The sequence below is a fragment of the Chionomys nivalis genome, chromosome 19 (assembly GCF_950005125.1).
Source record: "Chionomys nivalis chromosome 19, mChiNiv1.1, whole genome shotgun sequence".
Lineage (NCBI taxonomy): Eukaryota > Metazoa > Chordata > Mammalia > Rodentia > Cricetidae > Chionomys > Chionomys nivalis.
In genome coordinates, this window is record NC_080104.1 from 52,636,602 (window position 1) to 52,653,067 (window position 16,466).

Genomic DNA, 16,466 nt, shown 5'->3' on the forward strand with positions numbered 1-16,466 from the left:
GGGCCAATTGAGGCCAGAGGTGTCCACACAGATCATTAATGATCTCCAATTAAAGCTACCTATAATTTTAGAGAGGTAAATTCTATTTCCCACTTTATTCTAGACCTATCATCAGTTTTAGGTATAAATAAATTGAGTTTATCTTTCTGGAGATTTTGTCGTATGCTTTGTTTCTTTCCTTTATTTTAACCTCTGGCGATCAAGCCCAGAGTCTGGCCTGAGCCTTTACCACAGATGACCATTACAAAAGTCTAGAATTAAACACCATTTGTCTGTGTTCTTTCAATCCTTTTGCTCACAGTCTCCATATCTGGATTTCAAATAGTGCAGCGTTTTAGTCACTGGTTGTACTTTATTAATCAGTTTTTGATTTCCATTTTATTATTCTCTCTCTCTCTCTCTCTCTCTCTCTCTCTCTCTCTCTCTCTCTCTCTCTCGTGTGTGTGCATGTATGAGATGTATGTATACATGTGTTCATGTGTGTACCAGTACGTGCACAATTGCAGGGTAGAGGTCAGCCTCAAGCCTTGACCCAGGAGCTGGTTTTCAGATTAGGCTGGCTGGCCAGCAAGCCCCAGGGATTTTTCCGTCTCAACACCACTAACATAGGACTTACAAGTTTGTGCCATCATGCCCAGCTCATTTGGGTTCCTCATGCTTGTAACACACAGGTTTCATAGATTAAACTATACCCCCAGGCCCCATGTTTCATCTCCTTTAGCCAGCTGCTTATCTGTCAACTCAACACAGCTGCCTAGAAATAATTTTGAACCTATGAAATGTGTAGGTGCGTCATCCAGGTCAACAGTAGCATACTCTAGTTCCTTGAATTGACTTTGTTCTCTATGTCAACTTGTCTGAATATAGGAGAATGTGTTTCGAACATTCATATCAGGTAGATTGCTGAGAAAAGTTATCTAGATGAAAACATATCAAATACTGAAATAATTTTAAAATCTTCATAGAGTTAAGAAAAATAGAGATAATTGGCCCTTATAATCTTCCCATAAGAACTATTTGACATTTTAAAGATTTTGGTAAGCACTATGCAGGTATTAAAACACAGGTCAAAGAATGCTGAGACATGTGTGATTCATAGCGTGCCAGTGTTACAGGAGTGTGGGAGAGTCAGACTCTCTAGGAGGAACCTGCAACTTCACTGATGATTAAAGGTTACCGAGTCCAGGAAACGGCAAACTTTCCTCTAGCACCAACAAAACATGGCACCTTAATAAGTGGATTGGGGAGTGGGAATGGAGGGGAGAGGACTGTAGGGAGAAGAAACAGGGGAGACTGTGGCCAGAGTGAAAATAAATTTTAAAAACCAATAATATTAGAGATTACTGAGTCACCCTAGCAAGTCAACAACTGAGAGAGGGTGCTAAGGAAATGAAATATTTAAGTAGCTATATAAAGGGTGTAATTAGAACAAAATGTCATTCAGGCCAACCATGGGTACAAGTAAAGTAAAGGGTACACATAGCTTCGGGGAGAATCAAAGCATCAGTCGGGAATTAATGGCAGCGGTGACATCACCGAGGATATTTTAGGCCTACCCTCCAAAATAAAATGCCTCAGAGAACGGACGAGATGGAGACTAGCCAGCATGTTCACTGTCTGGGCCAGAGCCGCCTTCTGCTAAGCACGGTGCTGTTCATTTACGCAGGCCGTATGTTACAGCTGCTGTGTGACAGCAGGGCATTTTCTGTCATGGCGTGTGGATCTCAGCTCTGCTTTCTGGGTCACAGCAAGTCTAGGTTTCTATTTTCTCATTCTTTAATTATTAAGGTCTCGTTCAGCTTTAAAAACTTGTTGCTTTGGGATAAGTTCTGGACTGGTTTCCAAAGTTTGTATTGAAAACAAATATTGTAATGTTTGGATTTTGAACCAACCATATTTGATTTGAATAGTTTAATCATTCATGTAATTTGTTATATATGCATTTTTAGAATCTTTAATGGGGAGATTGTACACATACATGCAGATGCCTGCAGAGGCCAGAAGAGAGCACTGAAGTTATGATGTTGTAAGCAGTTCTGAGCTGCCCTGTGTGAGTGCTGGGGCTGAAGTCAGGACGCTGGCAGAAGCAGAATCAGCTGTTAACTGCTGAGACATCTCTCCAACACTGGGAAATATACTTTTAGGGGCCAGGTACAGCCAGTACCTGAAAAAAAAAAAAACTACACAATATATTGTAATGTATTCTGTAGTTTAAAAACACTTCTCTTATTTAAGCTTTTTAACTTTTGGGCAACCATAACAAAATAATTTTTCGAACAAACTGTAGAATTAAGTTAAAATTAATCTATATCAAATAAATTGCCAGGATAAATTTTTATGAAGATCTCTTGTCTCTTTAAATTCCAATGAGAAAATAAATAAGGATCCTCACACTATATTTCTTATTGTAAATTTTGGAGAGGATTTGTTTTTTACATAATTTGATTTTCTTATATTTTATTTTTTCTGCTTTCATTCTAAATAATTAAAAACCTCAGCAAGCTAACTACAGTTTATTATTATAAATGTGTAGATTTTATTAATCTTCACAGAAATAAGTCATTTTTTCACATATTAATAATTACATTCATTTTTCACATACTAATAATTATGCTCATTTAGAGTTGCTGCTTGTTTATGAGCTTGCCAAACTGTAGCTGGGAGAGGTTTTGATGGAACGCCTCGTGCTTCTTGGCATTTAAGCAGTTACACATTGTTACAGGTACTCCCAGCAACTGCTTGTAGGTTCTCAGACTCTGGCTTCCCTTTTCCTTGGAAGGGTTTTACACTTACTCTGTCCTTTTAAGACATCTTATGTGATGTTTCTTAATTCTGAACAAGGCCTGTCCAACAAAGCCAGACTAAAACAAAATGTGATTGAAAACCTGGGCCAACTTGACTCTGCGTTCATGGATATGATTTGATTATCACAAATTCCTCTTCCTCTCTCTATGACTAGCTTCCACTTGGGTAGAATGTGCCAACCACCTCCATGGTGTCTCCAGGAATCAGGGATGGGTGAGGAGAGAGACCGTGTGCTCTGCCCCCCTTCTTCTGAGTCTCTCTTCCATCATCCCCAGATCTCTCCCCTGCTCCATCTTTATAAATGATGCTCTCTTTTCCTTGTTTTCTCCCTTGAAAAATTTTACAGCTCAGCCTCAATGGCAGGAAGAACGTTTTTCCAAATCACAGAGGAAAGCCAGTGACCTAAATAAGATAAGATTCCCCTGGCTCTTGATACTTGAGCTTCAAGAAAGCTGGCTGCTGTTATTATTATTATTGTTATTATTATCATCATTATCATTATCATCATCATCATTATTTCCATTATCATTCTCTAGGTAGTGTTTCCACTACTGACCTTCCACTCCCTTATTTTATTTGGCACTAAAAAAAAATCTACCTTTAAGTCATACATTGTAATTTTCTCAACCTTTTAAACTTCCATTTTTACAACAAAAATGAATTTCTGAAATATGAATAAACTTTTTGTTATCTGGATGTGAGGACTGTATGTTCTGTAAGTAGCTTTATTTCTCCTGAGCATTATTGGGGTTCATTGACTTTATAGCTGGGTAAAACTTCCAATTGCTTTTCTCCCTTGGTAGCTTGAATAGCAATTTCTAATACTGTGAGCGAGAGTTCTCATGGAGGAGGCTTCCAGGTCAGTTCCTGCATTAGGAATGGGAGCGTGCACCCATTTTCTCCTTTTAGTCCTAGGACCCCCATCTAATGATGACCACTGCCGACCCTGTGCATGCTGCCGTCTCTGTGAGTCCATTTTCTTCCAATTCCAGTGTCAAAAGTTCGTGGTGTCTTCAACAATGGAGTACAAGCTTCAAGTTTGGAGCTCCAGAGGACAATGACACAGCCTATATTGTTTTGGAGTCTTCTGGTTACCCTGCAACCCACAACTTCAAGGGAGGTTTCCCATTCTTGAAACTGAGGATTTTGTTAGATAATTTATGGCTCTGGGTAGAGGGCACTATTCCCCAGTGTCGAATTCTGCATGTGTTTAAATGACCTTGTGAAATACTATATTTGCCTATGGCTTTTTCAGACAGTCTCAGTGATATTCACGCCTTCCTCCCTCTACCAATGCTTTATCTCCATACCCCTTCCCAAGTTAAAGTCTTCTGTCTGCACCAGCTGCCTTGTGAAACAATACCTGACAAAGGGTGTGAGGATTAAGAAAAAAAAAAGACAAAAGACAAGATAGAATGGGGGGAGGGGGCTCTCAGTGAATTGTAGAAGCCTCAAATTTATTTCTCCTAGTCTTATATACCCAAAGTAAAAGGGGAGGGCAAAAGACTTCCTTACCATGGTTCAAGGAACAAACAAACATAATTACCTCCTTAATTGGCCAAACCATCTAGTAACCACACCTTTGGCCAAAGAACTTGTTATTTGGCCTTGAGTAACAAAATGTCAAATGACCGTTCTTAGGTCAGACTTCCTGTTAACAAGCTTGAACTCTGACCTTAAGTCAAAATGGAGTGGAGTCACACTGCGGGCTCCCACAGCCTTCCCCGCTTTTACTATGTCTGACTTCATAATGCCCTTGTCCTACCATTCTCCTCTCCAGAGACCCTCTTCTACATCCCTGCCCAGTGGTCTCTTTCCATTTCCTTGTACCTGCCATTACTTGAGGTTGTATATGTGCATCGCAAGGTGCAGACCCGAGAACAACACATAGGAGGGCATTTGTTAACCCTAGTTCTGCCCCCTTCCCTGAAGTCTTTATGATTTCATTGTTTTTACAGCTGAATAATATCCACACTGTTCTGTACCTCATTTTTAGTATCTATTCATCAACTGAAGGATGTTTAGGTTGTTTCTACTTCCTAGCTATTGTGGAAAAGGCACCAATAAACATAGCTGAACCAGTATCTGTGAAGTTGGATGTTGAGTCCTGTGGGCATATGCCAAGGAGTGGTATATACTGGGTCATATTGTAGATTTAGTTTTAGCTTTGTTAGGATTCCCTGCACCAGTCAATGGTGGGCCCCTTTTACTCACATCCTTACCAGTATTTGATGTCAATTGTCTTATTTATTAGGTTTACTGGTTTGATATTTGTTGATTGTCATATTACAAATTGACTTATAGAATTAATTGTGAGAAGGGTCCTTTAATCATACCTTTATCAGCACAGACTATGTTCATTTTTTGGTAATTAAGATTTAAAACCTAGAATCTATCCTTAGAGTGAAGCCTGAGCCATGTTGAACCATAGGGTAACTATATTCCCGACCAATCTAAAATTTAAAACCATCATGCCCTGTAGTCAGGCAGTCTATGACGATGTCAGCACAGTCAAGAGGATGACCAGTAGATATCAAGTCAAGTAGAGCCTAATGTGCAGTTGACCACCGGGCAACTTTGACGTGGGACTCGTCCCTCTCTTAAAATGTATGAAATAGAACTTGCTCAGCAATGCAGATTCCTGACATTTCCTCTAACACTCAGAACAGCACAGAAAAGGATGCCCAAGTTCCCATCAATAGGTCATTTCCTCAGCGATAACTCAGTTCCCCTGTGCATCAGCCAGCCAGAGGTCACAGTCTTTGATAGAGGATCCAAGATAGTCTGCCAGCCTACTATTCCCTGGGAGGAAGGAGAATTTAAAAACATAATAAATTGATAAGAAAGGCAGAGGTGCGGGAGGCAGAGGCAGGCAGATCTCTGTGAGTTCGAGACCAGCCTGATCTACAAGAGCTAGTTCCAGGACAGGCTCCAAAACCACAGAGAAACCCTGTCTCGAAAAAACCAAAAAATAAAAAAAAAAAAAGAAAGAAAGGCAGAGGTGGACATAAAGGTAGCTTGAAGAAATGCCAGCAACACCGGCACAGCCACTCTGAGGTCTTAGCTTAAGCTGTCAGAATTAATACCTTGCTCACCCTCAGGCAAACTGGGAAATACTGCTCCCATAAAACACATTTTAAAAAAAACTGGTTTCACTTACAACATAACTTGAAATGAAATAACATTTGTTCAAATATTTTTCTGTTATAGAAGCAATGTAGCTCTCTGGGAGAACATTTGAGAAATATATTAATGTTACAAGGGGAAAATAAAACACCTGCACTCCATCTAGTCAGAAAACATTTTAATTTCTTTATATAAGTTCACAGAATACGTACACACATGTGTATTTGTTTGTCTGCATCTTTTAAATTAAACGGTATCATTGGAAATATGTAAAGAGAAGAGTACACAAACCATAACTGGAAAGCGTGATGAGTTTCCACAGTGTGAAAGCAGCTGTGAGCATTGCCCATTGCAAGAAGCAAATTATCCCATACTTGGGCACTCCCTAGCCCTCTGTGATGCAGGACTTTCTCCAGCTCTCCTTGCTGTCCTATGGCTCCCGTCAGTGTGTAGGGTTGTCACCTATGTCAGTGAAGTGCTGTAACTACATATGATTGTGAGTGACTTCTGTCACTTAAGCTTATGTCCCGGAACCATACTACAGGATCATTCGTGGCATTGGGTCACCATATGAGTAAAACCCTTTACAAATATCTGCTGTGGATGGGTATTGGGTAGTTTTCATATATGGGCTACAGAATGCTTTTGTGCCTCTGTTCATGTCTTTAAAGCAAAGCGTGGTGGGACATTAAATGCATATAAATCGTGTATACATAGCTCTAAATTATGATGGGATAAGTTATCAATGAACACAAATAAACAAGCCACCCATGTGATGCATGGTAATTTTTGATGACAACTGAATGTGTTATAGAATAGATACGGAGGTTTCGGGTAAAGTTCTATGAAAGATGGCTCTTGATTTTGTTGAAGTAGAAACAGTTTAGAATAGAATTCTTGGAAGCTCGAGAAAGCATCGTTACTCCTGCAGGCAAGTGAGGAGCTGTGTTGTTTACAACCGATCATAGAGTCATTTACCAGGCCATTCCGTTCTGGCAGTCAAGAAACCCTACTGTGTGTCTTTGCCCTTGCTGACTGCTGCACCACCTCTATAGAGCCACCCACTGCAGCTCATGTGCTGTGTCTAGTTTCATTGCACATTACCCACAGACTAACAGAAACTTTTCGTGTAAATACTTTCGTTGGTGTTTAGGTCTCAATGTGTTTATATTTTCTTAAATCTTGTACCAAACTCTCATGGGATTTTTATTCTCTTTTCCTCTTATATCTCATTGGCCTGTAACTAAGCATTTTAGTATCATACCATATTGTATGGCTTAACTTATTAGGGTTCTTTCCTTCTGTGTTTGGTTTGTGCCACCCACCCCACACTGAGACAGAGAGGGAAAGAAGCCAGGTTAGATGGCGGCTCACACTGAAGTCACACATAAAGACAAATTTACTGACTCCAAGAACTCTATAACATTTTCTGGTTCACTAAGCCAAGATTTCCCTGTAAGAAAACAGCTTCCACAAAAACGGGTGGCTTAACTGACACTAATGTCATTGTCTGGGGACTTAGAACATAGCAATTTCAATGTTAATTTAATATAATAATAATTTCATGGGGTTAAATTCTTGCTTTAAATGTGAACATGGAAACTTACTAAGGTGATATATTCTGACAGTGTCATCTTGTCTGAAAATGCTTATTTATACACCATGCTATTTGATAGTATATGTATTTATGTTTAGACAGGGAAATACACAAGTGAGAAAAACTACAGGATAGTATATTCTTTGGATGAAAGGGTGAGAGTGTGTAGAAACAAATGCTCACACATGTGAATTAAATAAAGGTAGCATCACCTGAGAGGTAAGCCTCCAGGAAATACTTGGCATTCTCAGCAAGACGTGTGCCCTTTGATATCATCATCAACTTTCTTCGTCTTTTTTTTTTTTGAGGTATTTGAGGCTTTCAAGCTGATTCTTTTATATTCTATGTCTTTTTTTTTCTTTGGAAAGCTAAGGACCAAATGCTTTTCAGATAAAGAAAAACCAATGTGGACACAACTGAATCCAAAATGATGGCCACTCTTCTCACCTCTCACAATCTTCTTCTCTTTTCCTTTCAGACCTCTACTGCCACTGTGAACGTGGTGGTGACAGATGTCAATGACAACGCTCCTGTGTTTGATCCCTATCTGCCCAGGAACCTCTCCGTGCTGGAGGAGGAAGCCAATGCCTTTGTGGGACAAGTGAGGGTAAGCGGAATAATCATGTAACTTAAATGTTGTTTGGAGGGACCTAATTTCTTACATTGTAGTTTCGAAAAGAGACACAGTTCGGGTGATCTATTAAATGACTCTTTGAGTACTCTCTATGACCATTTCATAGCCAAATCCTGTACATTTGATTTTTATGTGTCATATTTAATGATACTGTGTAATTTAAACATAGGTCGATATTAGAGTATTCCTTTCTAACTTAACACATCTAATTTTATTTTCTGGGAAAAAATGAAATATGTCTAGAAAACTGTATTTCAGTATACCATTAGATTTGGCTGTGGACCTTCCTAATTCAAAATATCGAACACTAGATGCGAATTCATTTGATATTATAAATCTGTGCTTAAGACTCTACTCCTTGTGTACTTTTGCACACTCTAGGATTAATTTCTAGGTGTGCTCCTCTACTTCCTATGCGGGCATGGTGGCTCTTTTCTGCAGCATTCATCTTCAGTGCTAGGGAAGAGCCCACAGCTTTGCCTATTACTGGAACACTCATTCACTCAGCCATAACCTCAGCTCTGCAGTCGCTTTTGGCGAACTCTCATTTCTCTTAAACTGTAGCCAGGCTCCCACACTTGGTCTATGCTTGGTCTTCAGCACAGCTTGTGGTTCGGAAGTCACAGGATAAGAGGTGTCTAGAGGCAGAGAGTATCCTCTGAAGCTCCTCCTGCAGATGAAGCATAGAGGTGTCCTCCAGCGGCATCTCTAAGACTTACCCCTGGGAACCATCCTAGGCAAATGACATTAGAAACAGGATGCTGGCTTAGCTCAGTGTTTACTGAGATCAGGCAGTCCATTGCTGTGGACATCTGAAGAGGACAAACACCACAACACAATTGTACAGCTGAGTCAACTGCCCATATCTGGATCCAGGAAGAGGAAAGAAATATCTTCTAAGTGCATGCCCCAAAGGGCACAAGAATCTCCCACAAGGCTCCACCTTTCAAAGAGTCTACCATCCTCCAGTAGTGGGGACAATCTTTCAGAATAAGGATGTGCTCTTCACGCTCATTTTTTCAAAAGAGTCTGGTTGGTTCTCAGAGTAAGAATTTTCTAGAATTCCACTACTTCTTAACCAAACATAGAACCTAGGTTTTAATAGAATCTTCTCTGACTGTGGAGGACATTTTCTTTAAATGCTGTTGTAGACTTGAACTTTCATGTTAGATACTGAGTTTTTTTTCCCCTCATTTTGTGTGTGTGTGTGTGTGTGTGCTTTATGCATGTTTGTGTACACGTGTGGGTGTGCTTGCATATGGAGGTCCTGGTTGGACTAGATGTCAGCAAACACCCTGGATGGCACCTTCACTTTATTTAGTGGAGAAGACTCAGTCAATCAAACCCAGAGATCGCTGATCTATCTAATCACCATAGCTACCTTGCTCTGAGGATCCCTTACCTCCATCTCTAAGGTTGGAATTATCACCATAACTACGTGTCATGAATATGGATTCTGAGGATCTAAACTCTGATCCTCTCACTTCCACACAAGTACTCAAACACCAAGCCACCTACCCAGCCCAGGTCCTAGGAGTGATTGACTAGTTTGAACCTGCTCTTTCTTCTTTCATAGCTCTGCCAATACTTTGACTGCCAACTCCATGGTCATCATTTTCTGTCACCATCTCCAATCCCGGGGAGAAGGTACTTTGCATTTTTCTTCCCCTCCAACTCACCACCGGGGAGAACCTGAGCCATTGTGGTGTCACTGATGCTACATTGCAAACTAGAGAGCAGGTGTGAAGCCACCCATGGCTCCATGCCCTCATGCCATCTCTACTGTCAAGTACCACATGTGGATTATACGAGGACATCACATGTGACAGAAGATTTACATAGAAATAGTTTCCTAGGGGTTTATGAAGATGGCACAGTGGGTAAGGACACTAGCTGCATAAGCACTTGGCCCTGACTTTGAATCACTGGCCACCAGATAAAAAGCCAGATGTGGCGACAATATACCTGGATCCCAGCTGTGTGGGAAGTAGAGACAGAAAGATCACTGGGGCTCACTGGCTGCCAGCACAGCTCCGGGTTCTGTAATAGACACTGTCTTGTGCAGAGATAAGATGGAGATTGATGGCACAGGGTACTCAGTGTCCTTCATTGCCTTCTGCATGGCCCATAGAAGCATACATACTCACATACACATGTGCATTCACCACATAGACACTCAAGAAACACATACATACATCAATAATTTTAGTATATTCAGGTAGTACTAGAAGTGAGGTAAAGATGAGTATAGAAAAAAAGTATCCAAAATAGGAATAGTCGTTAGACCAGCTACCACTTTAAAAGCAGGTGCCTAGCATTAGGGGACATTGAAGGAGGGTACAAACATTTGTACCAGAATGACACCTCTAAAATGTCATTGATTCTGGCTGAGTCATGGCTACTACCAGTATTGAAGGTAGAGTGACACACTGTGGCCTTCCTTTATCCATCATAAGCAAATGGGCACATTCTTCTATATGGGCAACAGATGTGGTGGTAGATGCTAGCAGATCAACACTAGCAGAGAATGACAGATGCTGTGACAGCTATGTACAGGACTCTGCTGGCTTCTACAAGCCACCAAGAAAAATGACAAAAGTCTGCACTAGAGACTGGTGTGGAAACATCATGATGATGCTGTGAGAGGCACACAGAGGATTTGCATTGGCAAGAGGGACAAAGGGAGATTGGGAATCTCTACCAGAACAGTCACCACACAAAACAGGAAGTGGGAACATGGCATGCCATATGTATAATAAACAAAACATCCCATAGCATTAAGGTTTCTCTATACTGTGTTAGTTGTAGAGGATTCAGGGGACCCAAAAAGAGTCAGATATGGGGGAACACCAGATTTGTAAGTGACAAAGATTAATTGCTGTCATGGGAGACTCTCTGTACACAGGGAGAAATAGACAGTGGATAAGAATTCAGTCATGAGGCTAAGCCCATCACTGATAAGTGAATTATATTACAATCCCACTCTGAAACACCGTATTGTTTAAAACAGATTCTTTCTATCATGTAATGACTATTCAGATGAAACAGATGTTCAATTATCTTTATATTTACACATTCATGCTTTCTTTATCTAGCATTAAAGTAATAAGAGTTCAGATATTATATAAAAAACATGAGTAAATACTGATAAAGTTATCAATTTGTAGTTAATTTTTATTTTCTTCTTTATTCATTTTACTATTTCCCCCAGTGATCCCTGAAAAGGTATTACATTGACCCCCTCCACATACTTGTTCTTGCATTTGATGAGAAATGGTATAGAACTGTCGGGGACCAGCTTCGACAAAGACACCACTTACCAGGGTGGGGACATGGGGACTAGAAAAATAAGTAAAGAGAACAAAGACACGGGTAAAAATGATAAAATAGAAGACTATGGTACTGGGAGGGAGTTAGAGTGAATATTGAAATCACCTGCATTTGATTTTCCATACATTTTTATACCCTAATACAACAGGGGAAACAAGACAAAAGACTGCTTTAACATGATACAGAGGACAACTTAAACAGTTACTTGCTTCAATACTTTGAGATATCAAGCCATTAATTCATGAGAAAAGCATTCTGTTGTTTAGGCAGTGAACCCACCCTAGACCAAATATCCTGAAGGCAGCCACTCCCTAGGTCAAACTTCTTAGTTCAAAAGGAGTAGAAGTATGATTGAATTCTCTGACCTTTGGTCAGAGTGGAGTAGATATACCAGGATGGGCCATCTTAATGTCCAAAACACCAAGTAGCCACACCCTAGGCCAAGATGCAGCCACACTTGTTGCCAATGACCTTGAAAAACCTCAAACTCTGACCTTCAGACAAGGTGGAAATAGGCTCACATTTTTGGGCATCCATATACATAGATGTATTTCAGCTTTGAAAACTAAACACTAAACCTACCACTCATCATCCAATGCAGTGATCTTGGATTCCACACAAAACCAGAACAATTTTGAATGTACAAAGACGAGAAAAACACCCCAAAGAGCCTGATATCCATCTGACTGTGTAGCTCTGAGAACATGACAGTGTTCTTCCAATGGAATTTTGATGCCTTGTAAAGGCCTCCTGTTGCTACCTAATGATAATTATGTAATACATTAATTTCACTAAATGACTCATGATCTTCTTTTTAAATTTCATTTTAATTGTCACCGCAGACTATTAGGACAGTCTCAAAGCCAGGATACATATGGTTAATTACTGTACTAAGCATGAGTTATTGGTTTCTGTTTATCCTCTAATGGTGTTTTAATATGAGCAATCCAATGTTTTAGTACAAAAGCTGAAGGGACTTTTGTTCAATTTTTTTTAAAAAAAAGTTATATAGGAAGGAAAATACCTTAATCAATGCTTAAGGCCATACATGTCAAAATTTTTTCAAAGAAATTTTATTAACAGGATATATTATAAACCACCAATCAACAAATATTAATGTAGATCTTACTATTCACAAATAACTGTTAGAGTTTCTACAAAAGAAGCTTATATATATTTTCCAACTACTTGAAATAGAAAAGAAATAATGGAGGAAATATATATATAAAATAAAACCTAGTCATATAGTATGAACATGTGCCTAATTGGTGTGTGTGTGTATGTGTGTTTATAGAAGAATAGAGAAATTACAGGGACCTGAGGTGACCAGAGCAGGGTTCAAGAGAAAATAGGTCATTTTTAGTACTATCTCAAATACTGTTGACATTTTATGTTGAGAAAAGGGGAACTAAGCCAAGATTGTGAAGCCAGAAGAGGTTACAATATAATGTAACTCCTATGGAGAGGTAGTTTGGGGCCACTGAAGTTGAGAGTCACACAGATCATTGAAGATGTGCTTAGACTAGTCCTGATGCCCTGTGAGTAGTAAGATCATGGGGGACCAATATTGCTTGTCATATAGTCATATAATCCAATAGCTCCCAATGAAAGGCAAATGCCAGTATAATTTGGGGGGGGGGCTCCACAGAAAATCATCTGTAGTGACATGACTTCATGATTGGCAGAATGGGACTCCAGAATTTTCTGTAGTGACTGTAAGTATCTTAGTAACACACAGGATACATATCTCTGTGTGGATATGTAGGCTGAGTAGGGACAGAGGAGGGGAATTGAGGACATAAGCCCCCAAGCTTATACCCTGGTGTCTAGCCTCCATAGTTGCATCTCACCGAAAGATGCCTTAAAGGCCAAACTTCTTCAAATTCAGAAACAATGCATTTGTCTACTCAGAGAACCCTCTAGCATAAACACACACAGATGCACCAGGGAAGAAACTGGGGAAGAACACTTCCTGTTAGTTTAGATTAGTTCTTATTGCTGTGTACAATGTAGAGGAGGGTTTCTCCCACCAAACTTTTGGTCATGACCGGCTATGTTCTTAAAGCCCTATAAGCAATGGAGCCCTGAGTCAACAAAAATATTCCCCTGCAGTTCTAAAACAAAGATGTTCAATTTATTTACCCTGAAATCAAGGGCATTTCACAGGAGATCTGCACGCTAAATTGTCACTGGTAGTCATTCACTTCTAAACCCTTAAAGCAGTTTTAAGACCATTAGTAAACTGTGGTGCTCAGAAGAGCAGTGATGGCGTCATCTGAAAAGAAAATCGCTGTTCCCTTCGACTGTACATTTTAATATTAAACAAAAATAAATGTGAGCCTCTGTGATCTGTCTCTGACTGATGCAGCTGTTTGTCTCTTCGTGTGGGGTTCTAAAAATGAAACGAAGGTAGGGAGCTTTATGAGTCTTCCTTTATATTTTGTAGCTCAGCATGGCACTCAACAGTGTCTCAAACTATAATACTTCTTTTTTAAGTGGGCCACAAGTGGAGAGCTTTGTGTGTTCTCTTGCCAAGCCAAACAATACATGCAGACACCACCACTCAATCCCCCAAACCACTCACACACAAATCATATAATCTGAAAATTTGGAGGTGTCTATTTCAATGTTGCTACCTCTAAAGTTACTGATAATGAGATTCATCTGTTTCCTGTCTCTATTTTTGGAAACGATCTTTTGACTGTTCCATTAGCAGTTCATAAAAGGATTTGAAAATTGTGAAAGTATTTTTATAGTAGTTATTTAAAGCCCGGCCTGTTACCAGTTTTAGTGTTATTACCACCTGTCAGAATAAATGTATATGCATGTATTTGTGCAGATATGCATGTATAAATATTATCTTATAATTCTAGACACAGTGAATGGTGACTCACAATAGACCCAAGGTCACCAATGAAAGGTCACTGGTCTCTTTGCTCATCTCTAATACTTGCTCGCTTCTAGTTTTCATGTTTGATTATATCTGATACTTTCTATTCGCCCAGAAACTTTGAAATATCTTCTAAATATAGCCTTGCAACTGTGGATTCCTTTGGGAAACCTCCACTCACGTTAAACCCACAGAATGCATTCCATCCAGATGCTGGTGGCTCCACAGCTGTATCTTGTGTTCCTTCGGACCATCAAGCTTTGCCTAAAAAACAACCTTCCCTGAAAGTGCTCCTCCTTAGTCCACACCTCAGTTGATCCTCCCCAAGACAGCAGTCAGCAAGCCATGAACCTGCCCCTTCTCCTCTGAAATCTATATGCCACCAGTCACCAATACCGATTACCATTCGTGCTGGCGATTGTGTTACGCTCTCATCTTCTCTTTTCGAACAACCTTATCAGGCTCATATTTTTAATCCAAAGTATTATTAAAACCATGAGATAGTCTTTATAACTACTAATTATTGTCACGTGACTCATAAGATAATGCAGCTAACACAGCTGAGCTATAAAAGATGGTCCCCTCAGCATGCCATGAAGAAACTATACCTGTAAGGACCCAAACTATTTTGACACTTCACCAACATCTGTCCTAGCCTGTTTGGAGTTACTCATGTCTCTGTCTGAGATCTCTCCTGTGTTAGTTAGTTTTGATCTTATACATGGTTGTATTGAACAGTGAGTGCCTAGAAGATTGAAGAAACACATACTCCAGGTTTATCTGTGATGGTGTTTCTAGAAAAGACTAAGGAGTAGGGACCAGTCCTAAGTGTGGGTGGCGTCCCCCATACCAGAATCTTTGGGCTCAGAGTTAAAAGAGGAGACAGGCGAGAACTTGCTGGCTCAGGTGCCCTCTCTCTGCTCCCTGCCCACTAGGAGGCCAGCTGCTCTCAATTGAGAGACTCAGCCAGGTCCTCCCAGTCACAGTGGATTGGAAGCTCTAATGAGAGCTAAACTAAATCTCCCCTCCTTTGGGCTGTTGGTTTCTAACATTTCCATGGGGTTGAAACAGTAAAGACACTGCTGCCTCTGCCTCTGCCTCTGCCTCTGCCTCTAATCACACTTGTTTTATTTCCTTTCTCCATTTTTTTTAAAATTTAGGTTACTTATTCTTAAATTTTTTGTCACATATACACATGCCTAGAAAACCGCTTGGGGACATTTCTAAAGATTAGGTCTCTCCTTGTAGGATACTTGCCAAAGTCTATTAACATCAGTTATCGAAATTCTTTAAATCACAGACTGAATCGTTGATCTTAGAAAAATCAGTATCCTGGGTTTGGGCTCACAGAAACATGCTAAATTATCTATGATGAATGAAGTTCCTTAAATTTGATGTTTTACACTGAAGATCCACAAATTTTTTGAAAGAGATTTATTCTACATTGGTATTACATGTCAACTTCCAAATGTACATATTTGATATATTAGACAAGCATAGCCATAACTATAAACTCCCTTGGCAAATGAGAATGTATTTTAATATTGCATGTCTATCCAGTTTTAGAATTTTGGCAAATAGCATACTATATATTTAGCTCATTTAAAAAAGAATTGTTAATACAACAATAATTGAGGTTGGCAGTGGGCTGGTAAGAACTCTTGGAATAGAGTCACCATAATGGAGGATTATCTCAGGTGTGAAGGTTACTTAGGAGGAAAGTCTAACAAACATGCTTTTAGCCTGATAGGTCATCTACTATTTAAAAAAAAAATTCTCCTTTAAAATGTATACGACGCTGGTGACAGCGCGTAGTTGGTAAAGTGCTCGCTATGTAAGTACGAGAACAAAGCATAGGACTATGTAAAGAGGTAGACACAGCAGTGCACACTTGTATCCCAGCCCTGGAGAGGCAGGTGCAAGGAGATTGCTATACCCTGCTGATCTAATGGGCTGGCTAACCGAGCCCCAACTGGCAAGTGCTGATCTTAGCAAGAAACCTTGCCTAATGAAAGACCTCATTGACCTCTGGCCTCCACATGCATACACAGTCATGTGGATGTACACACAGACCCATGAGCAAC

General features: G+C 39.9%; 1 protein-coding gene across 1 annotated transcript in view; it reads left to right on the top strand.

The window, feature by feature from the left end:
* The window catches only part of Pcdh15 (protocadherin related 15), a 1,187,935-nt gene that overhangs the window by 995,609 nt on the left and 175,860 nt on the right, over positions 1-16,466 (top strand). The window contains exon 22 of the mRNA XM_057794363.1: positions 8,007-8,135. Within this exon, the coding sequence (XP_057650346.1) occupies positions 8,007-8,135 (129 nt within the window). The remainder of the gene's footprint in view (positions 1-8,006; positions 8,136-16,466) is intronic.